This window comes from Pyxicephalus adspersus, chromosome 6, assembly GCF_032062135.1.
Source record: "Pyxicephalus adspersus chromosome 6, UCB_Pads_2.0, whole genome shotgun sequence".
NCBI lineage: Eukaryota > Metazoa > Chordata > Amphibia > Anura > Pyxicephalidae > Pyxicephalus > Pyxicephalus adspersus.
Genome location: NC_092863.1, coordinates 83,184,626 through 83,206,226, shown reverse-complemented (window position 1 = coordinate 83,206,226; position 21,601 = coordinate 83,184,626). Strand labels below are relative to the sequence as shown.

The window sequence follows — 21,601 nt, the reverse complement described above, 5'->3', positions numbered from 1 at the left end:
AAAAATACGGGGTTAACCAAAAGAGCAAAAATATTTAGTGCGAGAAATTACGGGCTTAGCGGTTAGGGGGTTAATTGGTGTATTTGACCCCTAGTTGATCCCCTGCTGACTTGCTTTTGGTCTCCTTCTAAACTCGTTTTTAGTTTGGTTTGTTATGGGAGAAAAGCATGACGTAAACACAATCACGTATGAGTCCTAAAAGAGCCAAACACCAACATTTTCAGATGGGGTCCTAACAAATGGATGCCATTGGAGAGTATGTGACAGGAATTTAGGTAAAATTGCCTCCTCTGCCTACCCCTTGGCCCGGTCCAAATGATCCCATACAGTTTTCTACCCACAACATAAAAAATTGTCATAAAACCTCCATCACATTACTAGGGGCAATACTTCTTGATGAACAAATCTTGAATGGTCAACATTATCGCCATGATCTCAAAACATAGCTTTAGCTGATAATGTTTTAAATCTGAATTATTATTATTAATATTAATATTATAATTATTTTTAATAAGCAGGATTTATATAGTGCCAACATATTACACAGCGCTGTAAATCTGAATAAAAAATTGTGCTTATTAAAGCAATATGTAATCCTCCCCATATAAAAAAATAACATAATAACTAGTACAATTTATAATCATAATCACAACGGTTTCTATAGTTACAGCCTATTTGATGTCCCCAATTCAGGAGCCATTTTGGCTATGATTACGGCATATTCCCTATAGTAGCTTAGCTACAACAACATGGCCGCCACAGCAGACCATCTATACCTCCGTTTTCCGAGTGCAGCTAAGAGGGCGTGTCTTGTGTTACCAGAGCCAATCAGATTGCGTAGATTGTCGCGCACAAGGACAACACTCGGCTGAGGTTTCCTGTCCTGTGACACAGTGTGGATATGGAGAAGCTACGCACTTTGCTGCAGAGGACACTGGGGACAATCAGACAGCACATGGGCACAGACCAGTTTGGAAATAAATACTATTACATCCCTGAGCAAAAGACATGGACAGGTAACCTGAGCCTGGTGTGGGGAGACATACATATACAGGAGCAGTTCTTCTATCTGTTGAATGGACCTTTATATAAAAAGTACATGTAAATCCAATCACATTATAACCTCATATTTATGTTTTAGTAACAAATACCTGCTAATCCTGTCATAAATACACTTCTTCAGGCACCTCCTGTTATAATGTTACACTGCTAGGTCTTTATACCCATTTCTGCTCCCTTGTTGTCACCTTGCCATATTTTTTTGTCTTATTTGGAGTATATTGATTAAGCCTTTGCAAGGGGACACTCCTGCCACCATTGTGCCAATATTGGGTGACATGTGACTTCCTACCATGTGACACTGCCAGGGACTGATCACTGTCACATGACTAAAGGATAGTCACATGACACACAAATGTGTTGGGTTACTGCACCCTCTAGGTCAGCGGTCGCCAACCTTTTAGACCTCACAGTGACTATGTTCATAATTTCAAATCCAGCGGACCATTATTATGAATTAAAAAAAAAGATTAATACATTTGTAAAACAATTATAGAACTTCAGTTTTATTATTATGGAATGCACCTTTTTAATATAACAAAATTATATCCCCAATGAGGAAACTGACCTCTCAGGTTAGTTAGTGACCCCTAATGATTTTTTTGGCTATCCATAAGGGTGATATTCTTCCCACTGACCAGCAATGTAAGAGGAATTCTTCCCACTGACCCCCACACTAATGTTGTGAGCTGTGTATATAGTAATTATAGCTGGGGTTCCCTAAAGACCTGGAAGTTATTTTAGGGGTTTCCCATAGTAAAAAGTTTAAGAAAGTTTGCTGTAGTGCCAGACACCAGCCGACATTAGAGATGTTGGTGCTGGGTACAATGAAAGGAAGAATGGCCAGGGAGCGCTGGCAAAGTGTCAGACAATCGTTCCTTGTTGTCACATAGTACAAATGTACAGCATGTGTTCATTTTATTCTGGATCCATCACTCACAAGGCCTCAGGTGGTTGTTGTATTGGAGGGGTTCTAGCAGTCCAGTTTATTATTATATGACTTGGATTATATCCATCCATAAAGAATCACCCCGGGTTGGTATACTGATTGGTTATTCTTCTAAAAGAGGTCATCAGTCAGGGACAGTATATTTTTGTCTCGGGTTGGAAGTTGGCTGTGTGAATGGCCATCCTGTGCCAACCTCAAGCCAGCTGCCGATAATCATGGAGTACAAACAAAAAGAAGAAGAGTTATGTAGAGAGAATGATGGTGTAAATATTACATACATGTATATGTGTATAGAGAACCCTTTAAGTTATAAGTGCATTTGCTTTTCTCTTGGTATCCCTGCAAGCTTCTATAAATATCTGTTGATCCTGCCATTGAAGTCCACTCTTTGAACCTTCCTTTGATGGGATGGTAACAATGCTGCAGTGATTTTGAATTCAGAGTAGAGTTGTCACACTTATATGGGTTATGGCTGCTTGCATTGGAGTGGGATAGGGGGCTGCTTATGAGCATTGTTCCTGTGATTCATTATTCTGTAGCTTGTCCATCAGCACCTGGCCATTGCTTTTTGGATTGGCAGCACTGACCTATGCAGATGAATCCTCCCATTGTGAGCTGTAGTGTCTGATAGAGGAGCGTGCGACACGAAGAAGAATTTGGCTCTTTCAGGATAGGTAAAGCAATGTTGAACCCAGATTTTATTTTGCGCTGGGTGGGGTGAAATTATAGGTGGGTGGAAGCCCCTTTATTATGACCTAATTCATTAGTAACCACCCTGAAACAGCCAGGTGGTTACTGAAATGTGCTGGGTGGCACGCCTGCCTAAAAGCGGCTAGGGAGAACACTGGGTAAAGGAACCTTTTTATTCTATATATGGCTTGTGGATCACATAGTACCTGGATTTGGACTTTGTAATAAGGGAGCCTTTCGTTATACTGGTTGTTTGAATAAGGAAAAATAGTTACCTGGTTCATGCAAGCTTCCTACACCCTGTACAACCAGCCCCATGAAGTTATTCCTCTCAGCCACTCAGATATAATGTACAATGCTGGACCAGCAATTCCCCATATTGAATTCATTGTGCTAGAATAATAAACAGAAGATGAGTGTCTGACACTTGGAGTGCGATTTGGTGATCTCACCTAATGGCAGGATTCATACCAGGAATGATTGGTGAGGATGTGATGTATTCTGTAAAACAACCGCTGGAGGGCAGCATTGTCTGATGAATGTCTGGGGCTGATTTGTTTTGCTGGCTCATCCTTATAGATTATTTCTATATATTTATATGCATACATATTTTGTGCTACTTTTAGTATTTTTCACATCAGGGGAAGGTGGGGTAGGGTCTCCTCCCTTGTTTTAATTGGTGCACTAAAAAATAAATGTGCATTGTGTTGCTCAGTGTTTGATGGAGAAGGCCAGGTTTTGTAAAATTAACCCATCTGTTGTCACTGTGAACTCCTAAGGGGTTCTCAGGAAACCTCTGCCAATTGACTTTCCTTAGGGAACACATTTTTTTTTTTTAATTTATATTATTGATTTTGAAAAAAAAAACCCTCTCAAACTTAAAATACCATACCACTTCCTTCCTAAGGATGGAATATTAATAGTGAACGGGGGGGGGGGGGGGGGAGGAATGGGGCAGTTTTGACATACACCCCGCTGCACTTGCTCCCCTCCACTTTCCTTATGATCTTACTTCATTCGTTGTCAGTGAATCCATCAGGAGTAGCATCGTCGGAATGGCGTCGGACGCGCGCTGTACCCACATCAGATTCTCGTCCGATATCAGCCCTGAGGCAATTTTTGGACGAGAATCATCCGACGCGTATGTAGCATTATTCCTAACTTGACCATATTTTGTTGCTTTATTTGTATTTGACAGAACATAAAGGTGTTTGCAGCATTGCAGGTTATAGATTTTTCTGTTTGCATATATTAGGCAGACAATAAAGAAAATGGAGTGAACCTTAAAAGCATACGGGCATCTGAAATCTTGTGGTTTATCTGGGAAGCAAATCCTACCTACCCAGGGCTCCACCTTTTCATTGCTGGATCGTTTTCGGTTTTATTAGCTTATACTCTTTAAACTAGGTGACATAAAAAAAAAAAATATCTTCGTTTTGAGTTCTTTGCTGTCTCTTATTTCATAGAAGGCATGTCAAACTCAGATGAAACACTGAGCCACCTTTAGAGAATTATGAGGAGTGAATTATGTCAACTGAGGACTTCACCTTCCTAATTCTACAAATACATTATAGCAGCACATAACATTTACAGAAAGTTAATTATTTGTCAATATAGGTAGTCCCCGGGTTACATTCGAGACAGGGACTGTAGGTTTGTTCTTAAGTTGAATTTGTATGTAAGTCAGAACAGATACATTATTTTATTAAATGCAATTAGGACAGATGTTTGTCTTAACATATTATTAGGCATCGTGGTGTCAGATACTGTATAAAATCCTCAATGTTACTCAATCAGAAACAAAGCAAAAAAAAAACAATCCTTATGGAGCCTAGACATTCATTAACGTCTGGAGCAAGCTGTGCTTTGATATGCAAAAAGAAACACCAATTAGCCACAAGTCATAAATATACACAAGCCAGCCGTCCCCTCTCTGCTCCTAACATGGGCGGAAATGCAGAATATATTAATATTAGAAAGCGCAAAAATAATGCAGGTCTGAGTTCTATCTTTGTCCTTTCACCCAAACGACAAAAACATTACGATTCACTGCAAGCTTTTTTTTGGGGGGGAGGAAGAGCACAAGCGAACATAGCTCAATATTTAATACTAACTTAGCATGCGAGTCTGGGTAGCAGAACTCATTAAACAAGCTGACACGATGCTGACTGACAAGTGAGAAAGTGTTACTAATGTGCAATGTGTGCCTCCTGCGAGCCAGGCGACAAAAGGCACATGGCAAGCAGGTGATCGCCAGTATAGGGAACGCAGACATATGTGTAGATTCACCGCAATCTACAAAACAAAGACCCTAAAGAGGTATTCGGAAAAGTAGGGGGGGTTCCTTTTTAATTAAAAAAAAAAAAAAGGGCAATAGTCACCCAACCACCCATCCACGTAATCATGCAAAGCAGAAGTACCCCTGCCCCCACCTTTTATTGGGACGAATATAAATATTTCAATACGATGCACAGAAGCAGTACCAGGTTTTAATGACATGTGAAATCTAAGTGTCCCAATATTACCCGGCAATGAAAAGAATGTGCGGCTGCTCCCGCTATCAAAAGAATCGTTCCATTGTCAGCTTTGTCAGGAGAGAAGCTCTTACATTTGTGGATAAAGTCGGATGACAAAAGATCATTTGATCGGCTTCTATACTGTTCTATATTTTTGTATAAAATATCATTGAAGCCTCCAGCCAAAGAATACGCGTATTCTAAGTATCCTTTGTATAACAAAACTCCAGTCTTTGAGGGTCACATACAGCCCAGGGTTTTCATAAAACAGAATCTGTTCTCTTTGTAAACCATAACTCACTACATTGACTGCTATCTGTGAAATATTAGAAATGCATCCAGGGCTGGACATATCCTATCTACAGCTAAGCACATCAAATTTTTTGTCACTGATCATTTTCGGTGGCTGTAGAAAGAACGTGCACTGTACATACATCACTGTTCACTTCTACAGGGATGGGAGGGGGAAGGACAAGCGGGAGGTACCATGCTGTGTCCTCCTCCATAGGATATGACAGCAGCTGTTGTCAGTTGTTTAGTGATCAGCCACGGCAAATTGGCTAAACGACCATACACCTGCATACACCTAATTTTCAAGTGAGATGATCAAAATTCTTCATCTTTATTTACTTTTATCTGCAGTGTGTATGAAGCTTAACAAATAAAAGCACAGATCAGACTGCCAAAAGCAGCAAGTCATGGGACAGATCTCAGATTAAGGAAAATTGGTTGCATTTTGACTGTACACAATCTTCAACCATCTTCATGCATAGCTAGCAATGGCTCAAGAGATCACATGACCAGATGCCCAGGCAGCCAGCATAAGCGGGAACACAGACAAGCATTTACTGCATATGTGTGTTAGGTGTTAGCATTTTATATATAGGTGTGAAGCCAACATATTTGTTTGGGTGGCTGTGGCGTACATTCTACAAAGCTACAATCTGGCTGTACACAGCTTGATCCATGCACGAGTAGTCCTTACCTCAAAAAAATGAACATAAAAAAATTGTATACATTTTTTTTTAAAACAAGTTGCAAATATGTGAAATGTTACAGGATAATATACAATCTTCTACACAGCCAGAAGGTGGAGTTCTAATGTTCACTTTATTTATCACTCCTGTAAGGTTTTTACTATCATCTTTGCTGGAAAGATTCCCATTCACTTACGATCGCTGAGACTTTTGGAAGTGAGAGCGAATTAACCCCCTTAAGAAGAAGTCAGATGTACCATTAATAAAAGGTGTCTCCACTGAAGCTTTAAGGTTTTCAAAAAGAATAGATGATGAATATTTTAAGATGCAAATGTCACTGGGACAAAAAGAATGGTAAAATGTGCTGAATGGGGCAAAGAGAGCAAAACAAATATTATGAAGGGTTCACCCTTCCCTACTCCCAAACAGAAAAGGTATTATACCTTTAAGTACCAGTCATACCAGAATACATGTCCTCAATATGGAGCACAATGACAACCGGTAATATACTAATGACTCAATCAGTCAATCAGAAGCTGATCTCAGCCCTGACAGCTGTCCAATGTCACTGTCAGCTTGGCAGAAATAGGATTATTCTGTGCTCCAGGCTGCTAGTTAAGAACCCCAACAAAATGTGCCTGACATTTGGGAGGAATGTCAAATTGGAAATTGTTGTTTGAAGACACAAGGCCTGTCCCAGATTTCACAGACCTGTACACAGGATCCAGCTGGTAAAGGCCTGAATATGACTAATATGTAGTCACTAAATAGCCGCTCTTGTATCAGAGAGACACTGCAGGCGGATAAAATCAGAGAGATTACATAGGAACCATAACACACCGCTCTGTATTGTTGCTGGCTCATATTTAGATCTTATATTACAATATAGGAAATCTAATAACAAAATGGATTTAATCACTTCCTGCTTACATCTGTAAAGCTGCAGACAGACACTAGTTGCTGTCTGACATGGTCGCTACATTTCAGGAAGCTCTCGGTACAGGTATTCCTGAGTTAAGGACATCCGACATACAGACGACTCCTAGATACAAACGGGGCTTCCTGCTCGTTCCTGTGCACAATGGAGGCAAGGGGGCGGTTTGCATGACTTGCAGAAGAAATCTTTCGCTAAACACAGCTGAGGTTGTGTGTGATTTTAAGATCTGAGCTGTTCTGCAGCCTCTTGTAACTCTTTAATGACCAAGACAAACTCTGCAGTTGTTTCTTTTTGCATATCAAAGCACAGCTTGCTCCAGACGTTAATGAATGTCTGTCTGTATTAGTCTGTCATTTGCAATCCCTATTTAATGTACAGCGCTGCGTAATATGTTGGCGCTATATAAATCCTGTTTAATAATAATAATATGTTTAGTATGCAGGGCAAAGATCTACCTCTAAATCTCACAATCCTACGTGCCCCCCCGTACTTCTTCTTAAAGAATCATTGTCTGCACATTTGACAGCTAGCGATAAGCAGTTTTATTACTGCTCACTGCCACCCCCATTTATTCTCTATAGGGTCGCCGCAGGGAGATACTGCCACGTAGTGGTTCCTGATGTGAGGCAGCAGTAATCACACCGCATTCTCACGGCACGTGTGAACCTGGACTAACTGCAAATTGTGGCCACAACACAATGACAAATTTGCAGCATTTTCTGTTTGATCTGCAACCCATACAGCATTATGAATAGTGTTGGCTCCTTAAAGAGAACCAGCTATCCTCCATGTAACCCCTGAGTTTCTAGGTTATGATGCTCAGAAATGTTTTTTCTCAACTAGGGTGTGCATTTGTATATTATGGCTTAAATTACCTTTCTATTTTAATTTAGAATCAGGTATTATTTTGCTAATTGCAAAAAAATCTCTTTCCTGCATCCATGGCAACATTTAAATTACAGATGGGCTTTCCTGGACGGTAAATGCGTCAGTTTTTCCAGCATCCAAGAAATAGCTTGATATCAATTTATAGCCAGCCTTTTACTTCAGCCTGATACCCCCAGCAATATATTGAGCTTTGTACACACATCAGCTGATTGTTGCATGAACCGAATAGTCAGGCTTGTTTTGGGCAAAAATCTGGTGTGTACAGTGTTCACTCAACATTGTTCATTAACCCCTCTGGCGGTCTGATTATTTAGGTTTTTTAAATGTCAAAGCAGTAAATTTTGAAAAGTCAAAGCAGCAATTTTAAATTTCCTGCCAGGTCCTGACATCCAGCGCACTGCCAGGTGGGCATTGCTGGGGGGCGCCGCTGGCCCTGTACAATTCCCCCCTTAGTGTGGTTGGGGAATACCACTTTTGGTAGTGAAATAAAATTCAGAGCCACACTCGCAAATACCACCAAGAACTACCACTTTCCAATAAAGGAGAGTACATTGGTGTGCAGACGTGTGTGTGCAGTGCTCGTGTAGTCTCTGAAAATGATGATAAAAGACCGCAACAGAAATCTGATGTGTGTACTGGGCTTTACAGTATAGTTCTCTAAATAATATCTAGTGTTTGCTGATCTGCTGAATACAATAGATATTTCCTGTTAAAACACTTAGGCTGATCATGTTATTTTAATAAAGACACCTCTAATTTAATAGTTCTAAAGCAACATTTAAGCAAGTGTAAACAGGCAGGCTTTTTTTTGCAAAAGAGACATGTTATAAAAAGGTATCAGTCCCTCTAACAGTATTGCATCACTACTTTACTTCCGCAGAACCCCCGATCCCTCTACACATCGCCTCGATTCTGTCCCATGCTGTCCTGCAATCCGTTCCGGTGTGGAGGAAGCGCCGGGCGCCACCATCTTCTTCCGGTTGTCATAGCCTGCTGTAAATAACAAAAATAAAATTGCCGATCTCACTGCACATGCATAGTGCCTGGAAAAAGCCCTTCTGCGCATGCTCTAGATTGGAGGAGCAGCCCGAAGCCTCCTGGCATACATGAGATATAGGGGTCCACTTTAAGCTGCACATGCACTGTGGATATTAGTCACTGGAGCTGAATGAGCTCATCTTGGGTGAAAATCTGACGTGTACAGCCAACCAACAAACTAGTCTCCTGACATTGGTAATGGCAGATTGATAAACATTCGGGAATGACTGCTGTGCATTTCTATGGAATCGTTCTTTTTACCCTCTCTGTCTGACCCCGTCCGGTCATTCATCTGTTATTGGAAACAATCACAAAAGATTACTTCCAGTAATGTCCGTTGGACAGGGCTTTGTTGATGGTGGTAATATGGACCCAGTGAGTTTTGGCACAACCGCTTGAACTCTACACTGGACGCTCATATGGCAGATGGTGGCCATGACACCTTGACAAATTTACAATATTTTCTTTTGATTTTCAGCCCATATGCCATCATGAATTCTGGATGCTGCCTAAAAAGAACCATCCAACCTTTTAAGTTTTTAAGTTATGATGCTCTTAAGTGTTTATTAGCGACCCAAGTTTTGGCACATATTATGGCACACATTGTAAAAGCACATATGACTTGTCTGCAGGAGAGCATTTGGGAGATAAACAGATCATTGTCACCCCATTATATTATCGTTTTTTGAACAAGAAATTCCTTCCCCCATTGAAGGATCACCAGCTATTTATTTCAAGAAATCTGCATTATTTAAAATACTGAAAATGTCTTCTGAAATTTACATAACATATTAAGTATCGGTGATTGGGTTTATATTTATTTTACTTGATTTGGACTTTTTTTTCTCATTGTAAAAATGGAATTTCACCTTGTACACAATTTTAAATGGGTTTTGGCATTGCATCAGCTGTGTATCATTAGACCATTATGAGGAGCCTCTTTCTTTGTTCCAAGACCTGTACTACCACAATGTGTATTTTATTGGGCTAACGGTTTTTGTGATTATTATGATTGATTGGGAACTATTTATGGCTTGAGCTTTTTCTTTTTTCCCTTTTTTTTCAATCTGGTGTCAGTTCATCAATTTTCACCAATGAAAAAATACAACCAATAAAACAGAAAATGTCTTTTGCTGGCATGGAGACAGATAGAACCCTGCTAGGCAGATGAATGAGCCTCTCTTTCTGGTGAGGGCCTTGATGCATGGGCTCCTATTCTTTGTTCTGGAGTATATAGAATTTAAAGTGCCCTCTTCTAAAGGTTGGACAAAGATGCCAAAGAGCTGCAATCACAAAACTCCACATTTTAAAGTAGAGTTACCGCGGCGTGATTGACGGACGTAAAATAGGCAAGCTAGATCCCCAAATATTTTTTATTATTATTATTTTTTCTGATACACTCAATCATTGTCACATTCAATTACTACTTCAAGCTTGCAGCAAATGTGTTTTATTCCATGGACTGTAGGTCAGGCAATGCATTTTGTTTGACCTTCATCACCTGCATCACGGTACTGCCTTCAAGATCCGAGCATATAATCTCCATCAGCCAGGAATGTAATACTGGTGGATATTGGCATATTTTTGGATGTGTGAAGGGAGCGCTGTGATAGGAATAAAGTGAGCAGGGTGACCTTACAGAAATACTTGTTCAGTGGCTTTATTAAAGACTGGGGAGTCAGCAAGTTTAAGAAGACAAAGACACTGTTTGTATTGATATAAGGCATTGAATAGAGAAGGGAGGCTACTTCCATATGGTTCTTGGATACTTTTACAGGCATTGCATATTCTGCATGTGTGCCAGCCATTTTGTTCACGCCATTTTACATAAACATGGGTGTAATTTAACAAAACAACATTTATATATTTAATTCTCTATTTCTTTTATTTATTTCCAGCCCAACAGAATACAGTAGGCTTGCTTTTGATGTGCTTGATTAGGTGATCTGCAAGTATGACCACTTCTATAAAAAGCAGAAGTTTTAGCAGTTTGCTGATATACAGCATTCAGGTGTGTGTTAACACCATGCAAGGGAAAAGACATCAGCAATGAGATAAAGTAATTATGAATTTTAAGTTCATTTCCAAACAATCAAATCCTTCATTCAGTGAGAAAGAATATTCACAAATAAAATTGCAATAATGCCCTCTGTATACCAAAGTATTCTAGAGTCAAATGTCAGGCCATCTGAGCAACAGCTAAAGCTTGTAACATGACAATGATCCCAAGCACACCAGTAAACCTAATAGAAGAAAACATTCAAGGTTCTGATCGAAATGCTGTGGTGGAACTTTAAGAGAGCTGTTTATATATGAAAGTCTGCAAACCTCTGTCAACTAATAAAAAACATAAAGAAAAGTGGGTCAAAATTCTTCCACAATGATGTGAGTGAATAATAATCATACAAAAAATGATCACTTCACAGAAATGAAAACACAGAAACTTCTTAGAAATGAAAGCATGTGTACTTTATTTTTCAGATGACTATTTTTAAGTGCCAGGAAATGGATACTTTTAGAATTTGGATTTGTTTAGATTGCCTAAGGTATCTCTGTCATTGAATTATAAACCTGAAAATAGGCTCCTTCTCTAATATTATATCTAAGATTTATCAAATTAGAGAAATGTGTAAATCTTGGGTGAAAACATTGGTAAGTGTATTTCTGGGTAAAAATATTCTTAAAAACGTAGTTGTTACTCGTCTACCCTCAGATCATCTGCTTAGCAACCTGCAGCATCCCTAGCTTCCCTTTAGCTGTGCAGTGTCCACCTGAGATTCACCTTTCTTGGCATCCCCGGCACACACTGAGGCTGTACATAGCTGAGGAAGATTTTAAGTTAAGTGATTCAGCCAATGAGCAGATTGGTTCCTTAATGCTGCCCTGGTATTGGCTGCTAGTCCTTTTAAAACCTCTTTAGTTCTAGGCATGGGTTGCTGGATTATCAGTTATACGTGTGACTTACACAGCTATATGTCACCTGATTTTCGTTTTGGATAAATGACTTTAGCTTGACCTTGACCCTTCTTGTCTTCCACCTGCTCTGATCTTGGACCATCTTAACCTTGCTTCTCGTCAGCTGCCATCTCCCAACTCTAACCTGCTGCTTACCTTCCATATTGAGGTGCCTGCCTACCCAGTACCTGATCCCTGGCTGTCCCTACACTGAAGTTATCTGTTCCACTTGCCCCTGGTGAGGAGAGCCTGGGGGTCATGACCTGGTGTTCTTCTTGCAGCAAAGTAGTCTGGTGACCACTGGGTCACCTACCATCACCCCTTGTGCGGTGATCTGGCAAATAACCGTAGGAAAAAGAGAAAGTGGCCCTAGCTATATTTTTAGAAAGTGGTCTGCCAACCCCATAGTTTTTCAAAGTATCAAGAGAAAGGAGAAGAGGGTTTTTTGGCAAATAGTACTCTATATTTTTACTATACTATATATTTTTTGCATAAACAGTGTGTACAATTTTAACGACAAATCGTTACAATCACACAAGAGGATATAAGCAGCTAAAATCCTAGGAAGGAAACATCCCAGTATGACATCCCTACTTACTACTTACTCTTTACTCTCTACAAATTGTGTTTTTGCATACTGGGATGTTTCCTTTACTGTATATTGATTTTTATATTTTGTCTTACAGTTGCTCTCACTCTCTATGCATCCACTGATGAAGCCCACTGGCGAAACGCGTCAGGGTAGAGATTTTTGAGGATTCACATCTGTTGCAACATTTAGTCAGACAACTGATTTTCTAGAAAGCAAGGCGAACCCTCTACTATTGTACCATCTAGGGATTGCATTTTAGCTGATTATATCCTTTTGTGTGATTGTGATAACGTGATAACGATTTGTCGTGATATCACAAATCGTGATAACGATTTGTCGTTAAAATTGTACACACTGTTTATGCGAAAAATATATCTATTTGAGTACTATTTGCCAAAAAGAAAACCCTGTCTCTTCTCCTTTCTCTTGATGCTGTGGCAAAGACCATGAGACACTTAGACTTTTTGCCCCAGGTTATCTAGTGCCACCTGCCTGGGGTCTTATCCTTTACAGTAACAAACCTCTGTAATGAATGCATATTTTTCCATGTTTTATCCCTTTAAAAACCCTGTAAGTACAGAAGAATACCCTTTAATATCCTAGAAGTGCAGACACATATCATTTCTGAAGAATGGGTGACAGTCCTAACCAGTTTAATTTGCTAAACTATTTAGGCAATCCCTTTGTCAAAATAATAATTTAGGATTTTACTTCTGGAAAGGCCTGCTTTCTGCTTCTGACTCTTGGCTTTAGGGAGCAGTACAATTTGTTCCTAAGATATACATTCAGAATAAGAAAACTGACATAGGTGGGGTGCTTAACAACCATTGCCAGAAGTCTGGAGTAGTTCTTTAATATAGCTTGGTTTTTTTTGTTGTTGTAGCGTGTTTGCTCTATAAAATATTCAGTTCTGAAATGCCTGTGGTTTGTGTGACCAGTGGATGGCATTATCTACACTTGATTACAGCACACAGCTACACTACAGCAGACAAGCCGATTCCATAAGCATGATTGTGCCGTGATAGTCTGTACACAGAGCTCGCTAGGAGCATCTGTCCCTGCATGGAATATGCCAATCCATAAGATCACAAACCTCCCCCTAATGCCTGCCACTCTCACACTGATTTTCTTTTACAATTTTAAAATTGATCCAGTCTAAATGTTTCATTGTATCTGAAGTTTCTTTTATTTTTTTCAATCAGCCATAAGTGTCTCTTCATTTTTCCATTGGATTGAGAAGTAAATAAAAAGGGAAAAAAATTGCTGTAGTTGAAATCCACTGAATATTCTGCACATTTGTGTATCTTAGTGAAATTGTTACTTTTTACTTGGTTGAATTGAAAGAATAGATGACGCCTTAAAAAGGGTAGCTGTACCGTCAGTTTCATGGGCCATATAGAAAGCATATTTAACTCCCTGGCCACTTACTGGGTAGGCACTCCATATGAGTTCAAAACCCTTTCCTTTAGCATGCTGCAATGATCCACAAGACACACTGCACTTTAAACAATTGTGTAAAAAAAAAAAAAAAAAAAGTGCATCAACAAACTTCTAACCCGGACGTTAATACCATATGTATATACGCAAGTATAAACAAAGATTTATTTTTTTTTCCAATTACCAGAAAATGTCAATAGCAAAAGAATCTTGGTTCATTTTTGAGACACAACACTAGATGGCACTGTGTCCTCATGTAACATATATAACAAACTCTTGCTGCGTGATATCAAAGTTCATTACATGCCTCACGTGAAAACACAGCACCATCTACTGGTATCCAAAAAGAATGCACAAACATCAAGTGACCTATTATAACCCATACAAAATACTTAAACCTGATTTTTTTAATTATTTAAAAAAATGTTTATGTAATGTAAAGTTTTTTAATTTTTTTATTTTTAGTGAAAGGAGGGAAGGGTTAAAACCACTTGACAGTTCTCTTTTTTTTATGCCATCTGTCTGTGGATTTAACAGGAAGTGAGAAGATATCCAATGTGAGGGAAAGCTCTTCCTTGACAGTTGTCCCGGGAGCAAAAGTCGTTTGTGAAAGATTTCTTTATTTATGTTTTGGTGGCAAATTTTTGATTTACCCTAAATTTCATTCCCAGTAAAACTGGCGATAAAGGCAGTTTAAGTTAGCCAAACTCCCTAATGGGGATACAGATAGCAATAAAAACCCGACCGAGGTTATAATTGTTAAATATATCAAAAAAGTGTTTTGTTTTAAAGGTTTTATATCCCTTCCTATGCGTTCTACCTGTTCTGCACTGTTATCAGTTAGCTTTGTACCAATTATTTCTTTACACTGAAATACTCCTCCCTTTTAGAATATAGAAAAGAGGGGAGGTGTTTTGTAGAATAGTCCAAAGATAACTTGTTAATCTGTTGAAACATTGCATTGAATGTTGCCACCCTAGTAGGATCATAAAGGTAATACAAGAGAATATAAAATGAATGCAGCAACCACACCAAGAACTTAAAGGATGCAATATAATAAATTGTTGCTCCTTTTTTTTCTGGTCTGTTTGCTTTGAGTAGCACAGACCTCCTTCCTCTTCTCTGAAGGACAGTTTAGCGTGTTTGTTAGATTGTCCGTTTTGTCTTTGTGGTTTTCTGGCTTTTCCAGGTCAGTTGTACAGTCACCCATTAGCGGATCTTAACACATTCGTTAGCAAAATCAAACACAAAATTGCCCAAATTTGGCAGAGTAAGGCTCTCTGGGTCATTGTTGATTTTAATTTTAGGGATTGTACCTTGGATAACGAGGAAAAATTACTCGCCTCAAATTGATAGACAGGATGTCGAGGTTTGCACTATTTTCCCGCAGCTGAAATTCAAACGGCAGGAAATTGCAGAAATTTACAATTCAATGCGTGTTTCATCGGCTAGAAATCCACAGATTGTTTTGACACACTGTTAGAAATCCAGCATGAAGATGGACGTCTCATGAAATTTGCAGCTGCTGATTGAATTTAGATTTCCATAAAGGCCATCAACAATAGCAGCCTTGGGGCACAACAAAAATATGACAAAAATCGTGAGGCTAGCATATTTTTTTTTTTCCCCAGTCTTATAGATGCAAATTATTTTTAATAAGCAGCCAGGCTAGCAGGAGATGCCGAAATGCAGCCAGTCAAAGGGAAATCATTTTACCTTAATTGATTATAGCTAAAAATGTCTACGCTTGACATCTAAATAGATTAAGTTTTGTTTCTTTAAAAAGTGGATTTATTTAAGGTAAAAATGACAATCTGTAGCTTGTAGCCAAATCAGACAAGTTATTTTAAACCATCTATTAATAGGGATTTTTTAATATAATTTTTAAATAATATCATTTTGAATTAGGCATACAGCTGTTGAGAAGAATAATTATTCTGAAATGCCTAAGGCTTATATACCATTCTCCGTGTAAGTAAAGAAAATGATAAACTGCCCCTCTATCAACGTTTATCAACCAGAGGTCCAAGGGCTGTGCAGCTTCTCCAGGGCATGTGACCCAGCTGGCCCAGAACAAAAACATTTTATATATATATATACTTTAAGAACTTTTATCTTTCAACTTCACCAAACTTTTTTTTTTTTTTTTTTTTTAGCATGGGGAATGTTAGGTGATCAAGGATTTAGTTATCTGCCCTCTGCACAGCAGCTCACAGCATCCCCCCCTTCCCTTTAGCCATGCCGTCTCCACCTGAGATGAAGCTTCTTGGCATCCCCAGCACAGACACCGAGGCTGTGCACTGCTGAAGGGGATTTTAGGAACAGATATATTCCTGGCTTCATTCTGCCCTGCCATTGGTTGCTGGGCCTTTTTAGCCTTTCTGCTCCCAGTCGCCAGTTATAGTGTTTAGTTTGGCTTACCTGCTGATGGTGTGTTTATCTGTTGGGTTTTCTATTGTTAAGCTTCCTGTGCTGACCTTTGCTTATGACCCCTGACTCTGCTTTGTCTTTACCTTGGATTACCTTGTCTGGTGGACTGATTACATGTGTAATCTGTATTCTGAACTTGCCTCTGCTGAACTCTCCCGCACTGCATTGTACTGCATCCTTCATCAAATGCCATTGATAGGTCCTGGGGACAACTGTGTGCTGGAATAGCGCAACTAGCACCCCGAGTCTGAGCAGAGGCTTTCTATAGGTGAAGAGTGCAGAATTAGATTGGGGGACTGGCGACTGGTGAGCACTGAAACTAGCTTGAGTAAGGTTTTTTAGATAAGCCTTCCTCAAAAATAAAGGTTGGTGGAGCCGAACCAGATTGGTTCATCCTAAAGCTGCGTACACACCTGCAATTTTTCTCGTTGGAAAGGATCTTTCACGATCCTTTCCAACGAGAAAAGACTGCACGATGCATGAACGATGCTGTACATACAGCACCGTTCATGCTCTATGGAGAGGGGAGGGGGAGAGCGACGGAGCGGCACCCTGCTGCGCGCTCTCCCCTTCCCTTTCATTAGGATCGGTCGTCGTCCATCGTCCATGGATCCGCCAGGACGGTCGTCAGATGATGGACGACGACCGACTGTACACACGGCAGATTTTCGCCCGATAATTGGCCGATACCGATTATCGGGCGAGAAAAATTTGCCGTGTGTACGCAGCTTAAGGCAGGTCTGAGACTGTATATGCGGAGCAGTGATCTGACTGCAGAGGTCCTACATTCCCTCTTTCTAATCCAGACCTATAGCTCTGCACTTAGCAAACCTCATGCTCACCAACAATTACAGAGCTTTAGCTTTGACTCAGCAGGAATTACCAGACCTCTTCAAACAGAAAGTTGCTTTCCTAAAAAAAGAAATAGTCCCATTCTGCAATATTCTGGCCAGAGACAGGATTTTATTTAGGCTTTGGCTGCTTTTTAAAGAAAGTGAACTGTAGCTTTTTTTCGAAACGCTGAAAATTTATTTTTGAACCATTTGAACAGAAATTTAAGAGTTTTAATGACCTGACAGCATTAAGAGAAAACTGTGTAGAGTAGGTTGACTAAAAGAGCTTCACACAGTGAAATGGATCACTAATCTTGTATAATCCAACACAGAATTAGGGGTCCGGGGGGGGGGGGGGGGGTGAAACGTTTATACATTGCAAATAACTAATCTTTAATTGGAATAACAATATATTTTTTTTTTCAGCATATTACTATGTGATATTATCATGTTATAATATCCTAAGGTGGATGGACTCACTGGCCCTGATTTAATAAAGCTCTGCAGGGCTGGAGAGGTTACACTTTTCATCAGTGAAGCTGGGTGAACCAGCAAACCTGGAATAGATTTCTTGAAGGTCATTTGCTATTTGTTTTCAATCCTGGACCACATCCATTCCAGGTTGGCTGGATCACTAAGCTTTTCCGATGAAAGTGTATTCTCTCTAACCTTCGAGAGCTTTAATAAATCAGGCCCACTGAAACCATGGTGTCTATGGAAAACAGTTGTGTTGCAGAGGCAACTTAGTGATATGTGGCAAAACCCAGTAAATGCTTTAATGTGGCCCTATAAAATACATTTTCTGTAAGGGAGAAGTAGATTCTTAACCTGGCTTTATGCTTCTGGAGGAACAGGGAGGTTTTTGTGAAAATGAATAAATCTCACTTAATGTTCATGTTGTAATATGTTTCTTGCCGTACTGTGTCCAGTAGGTGTCTGTACAGGAACATGACATCTTCAGCTTGACTTTTCCCAATGCATTGCAAAAAAAAAAGTTAGGGATTCACAAAATCATAAGTGTATATACTGAAAAGAAAGTGGGGAAAAAAAACAAATGATTTTCATATATATTGCTGTAATTTCCTCAGATTTTCATTTTTAGCAATATATATGGTTTTTTTGCTTGTCATTAGAGAATTTCATGACAAGGTGAAATTTAACCGAACTGGATGGTTTATTAGGTAATGAGGAAAGCACTACTGTACTGTATAATGCACCATATTTATATATAACTACTAATGACAGAAAGTTGTTTAAATAGAAAATGAAATTGGTAAAATGTTTACTTTCACTTTCCTCTGTAGCCTCATCACGTGATTACAACAACATATTATTAACATTATATGTAGGGATGCATATGTTTTTTTGCAGGTGAGAAAATACTTTGCCTCTATTTTATTTATTACCCAGCAATTACCATTTTTTTTCATTCAGTCTTGTACTAGTTGTCTGATTTTTTTTTTTTTTTTTTTTTGTGGTGTTGTACTAGCCACAATCTGCAAAGTACTTTTCTTCTCTAATCTAGAACACAGCTGGAAGAGGCAGACTCCCTTGTTATGCTTTGCAGTGATTACAGTGGGAGTCAAATCAGGCAATTTAGTGGGAAGTAACTGGTGATTGTAAATGAAATTTAGTGATGGTTTAGGGCTGAAATGTCTGACCTTCTTTGATGTTTGGTTTACCACCCATAGGAATGGATTCCCCATCAGTACTATAATGATGAACGTGTGTCTATATATATATATGTATGTATGTATGTATGTGTCCCTACCTAGGAAAGGTGAACACTTCCCTGTCCAGCAGCAGGTGCTCTCAGAATCCAAAAGACAATTGCAGCATCATTATGCAGCGGTATGATGATGCTGCAAAAAGGTGACTACAGGAGAGGATGTGTGGTAGGAAACAGTGTCTCTTTTACAGAAAATCTGTAAATATTGAACCTGCCATTAATCCTCTTTTTCCAACATACTGATTCAATGTGTTGAGTAATATGCCAGCTTAAAACTGCAGATCAGGGCCCTTAATGTCACTTCGGCAGTGCTTTTTACATGCTTCTTATAGGACTTTGATTAAAGAAGTATTGAAATAAAATGCAGTCAGAACGCATTTTCAGAAGCTCAGAGGTATGGTTTAGAGATTAATGTATAATCCGGTCTCTGGCATTTTCATTGTTTCCAATTTTATTTCAGTCTAACTAGAGGAAGAGCTCTTCCTTCCATTCATGCATTACACTATGTCAGTAAAACAATGGGAAATTGCCTTTGCTAGGCCTGATATCGGCCTCTTACCATCCTCTGATCAACAGCAATGAGATTGTAAGGGAAGGGCAACACTTTTAGCCATTTGAGGCTCTACTACTTTGTGCAGGGCTGAAAACCTAATATTATAACTCTGCAAACAAGAGAACAAAACAATGACCCTTTCACTTTCTGCTTCTTTATCATTGGCAAGTGAGTTCTACATTTTGGCTCTGTTGTATACCTGCAGTGTAGCCCGTGGAGAGGTCCAGGATCTGGTTGTTGGGAATGGGTGACTGAACCAAAAAAATCACATAACTGGCTGTAAAACCCCTAAACCAAATGACTGGTAGAACAGAAATACAAGAAATAACTTAGTACATGTAGCATGTTTGGTCCACTCATTTTGCATTTTCCCCATTAAGTAGGTTGAAGAGTCCTAAATTCAACGAAAATATGTCTGAACAACATGTGCAAATTTAAATGTGACACGTATTCCTGTATTTCCTGGTATAAGCTTTGCCTTGAGCATGGTTTGGTTAGAGCTTTTGGCACCTTTTCACCTCCTGTTTTCTCTGGCACTGTCTCCTCAATCTTTTGTGTGTACTTTTTATAGATCGCATTGTTTAAAGCATGTCCCTGCACACAGCAATACTGGTCTGATACAGTTTATTGCAGCCAATTAGTGTAATTTTGTTGGCATTAATCATCAGGAGGAACTTCACAAGGCATTTCTGTGATGTTCCATGGTGTAAAAGAAGAAATCAAAGTGTTTAATTCACGCTTGGTACTTCATATGTTGCATCTGATCATTTTTAATTTTCTTTTTATTTCCCCTCTCTCTATATTTGGTGGGGGGTGAGGGAGACATTGCAGAGTCACCTATTTAAATCAGCCTGGTACGTCTCGGAGTTGCTGTCGCATTGGGTTATGTTAATTAATTGATGCTCTCTGCAGCTGTATCTTTATTCTCATTTTGAATTCGCAGTTCATGCATTTGCTGTCATTTTTTTCTTTGCCAATTTCAGCAAGGCTGCCTCTTCCTTCACTGGCACAATATGTTCACCTAATAACAGTACAAAGCATATTTCTTTTGTATGCCTGCCTGTATGTTGTTTCAAACATGAAATATGTCTCGGGTTGCTTTAAGCCCCAAAATATTCTTTAAGCCAAATTGTACATTTAACCATTTCTTTAAGATAACTCTAGGAAAAAGGTGTAATGAAAATGTTATATGATTGATGTCATTTTGTTGTTTTGGGTGGATAGTAAATTCTGTGGATTGTAATTCCTCCACAATCCTGTCCATGGCAATGGCTTGTTTGTATTTCAGGCAAAGCTAACCATTGTAGACAATGCAATTTACCTAATCGTGCTTGGGTGGATGGTAGTTGTAAGTTATTTATACTATTACAACTGAACAACTGTTGTACAGGTGCAGGGAGCTCTGGGGCAGTGATATAATATGGGGGCATGTTAGCAGTTTCAGGCAGGGGGGTCCAGCAATATCATCCCCTCTGCAATAGGCATTCTTATCTGCCTGATCATTGTCCTCTTCTGTCAAAAAATTCAGCACATCCCAGCTTGCCCAGCGGCTGCCGGTACTAAAAGAACACCTGCGTGCCTGCTCAGGAATCCCTTTACCTGGCACAGCCCATTAAGATGACCGAAAAACTAAACCAGGAAGAGGAAAAGGAGGAAGATGTTAGCGTTTCGTTAGCGACGGAATGTAGACAGAAGGGTATGTTTAAAAAAAAATTGTGGTCAGGCAGGTAAGGTCAACAGCTTGTTGGCAATTTTTTAATTTTTTTTTTTATTTAGAGTTTAGTAGTTACTCGTTAAAACCCGATTGAACCTTAGCTTACCGTATTTTTCTTCCGCAAAACTGGGGGGGAAAAGTTGGTGCGTCTTATACGACAAATGTGTTGCTGATCCCTGCCCTAACTGCCGTACAGTGGAAAAAAAGGTAAGAATGGCACAGAGTGATCAGAAGGGGAATTTGAATGGCACAGAGTGATCAGAAGGGGAATTTGAATGGCACAGAGTGATCAGAAGGGGAATTT

At 39.4% G+C, this 21,601-nt stretch overlaps 1 protein-coding gene across 2 annotated transcripts in view; it reads left to right on the top strand.

Moving 5' to 3' along the window:
- Positions 1–858: 858 nt before the first annotated feature.
- NDUFAF2 (NADH:ubiquinone oxidoreductase complex assembly factor 2) overlaps positions 859–21,601 on the top strand; it is a 64,625-nt gene continuing 43,882 nt past the window's right edge. Inside the window, exon 1 of one of the 2 annotated variants that reach the window (XM_072416380.1) lies at positions 859–1,016. In XM_072416380.1, the coding sequence (XP_072272481.1) occupies positions 902–1,016 (115 nt within the window). In that variant the 5' untranslated portion in view covers positions 859–901. The remainder of the gene's footprint in view (positions 1,017–21,601) is intronic. The other variant, XM_072416381.1, reaches the window with a different exon arrangement.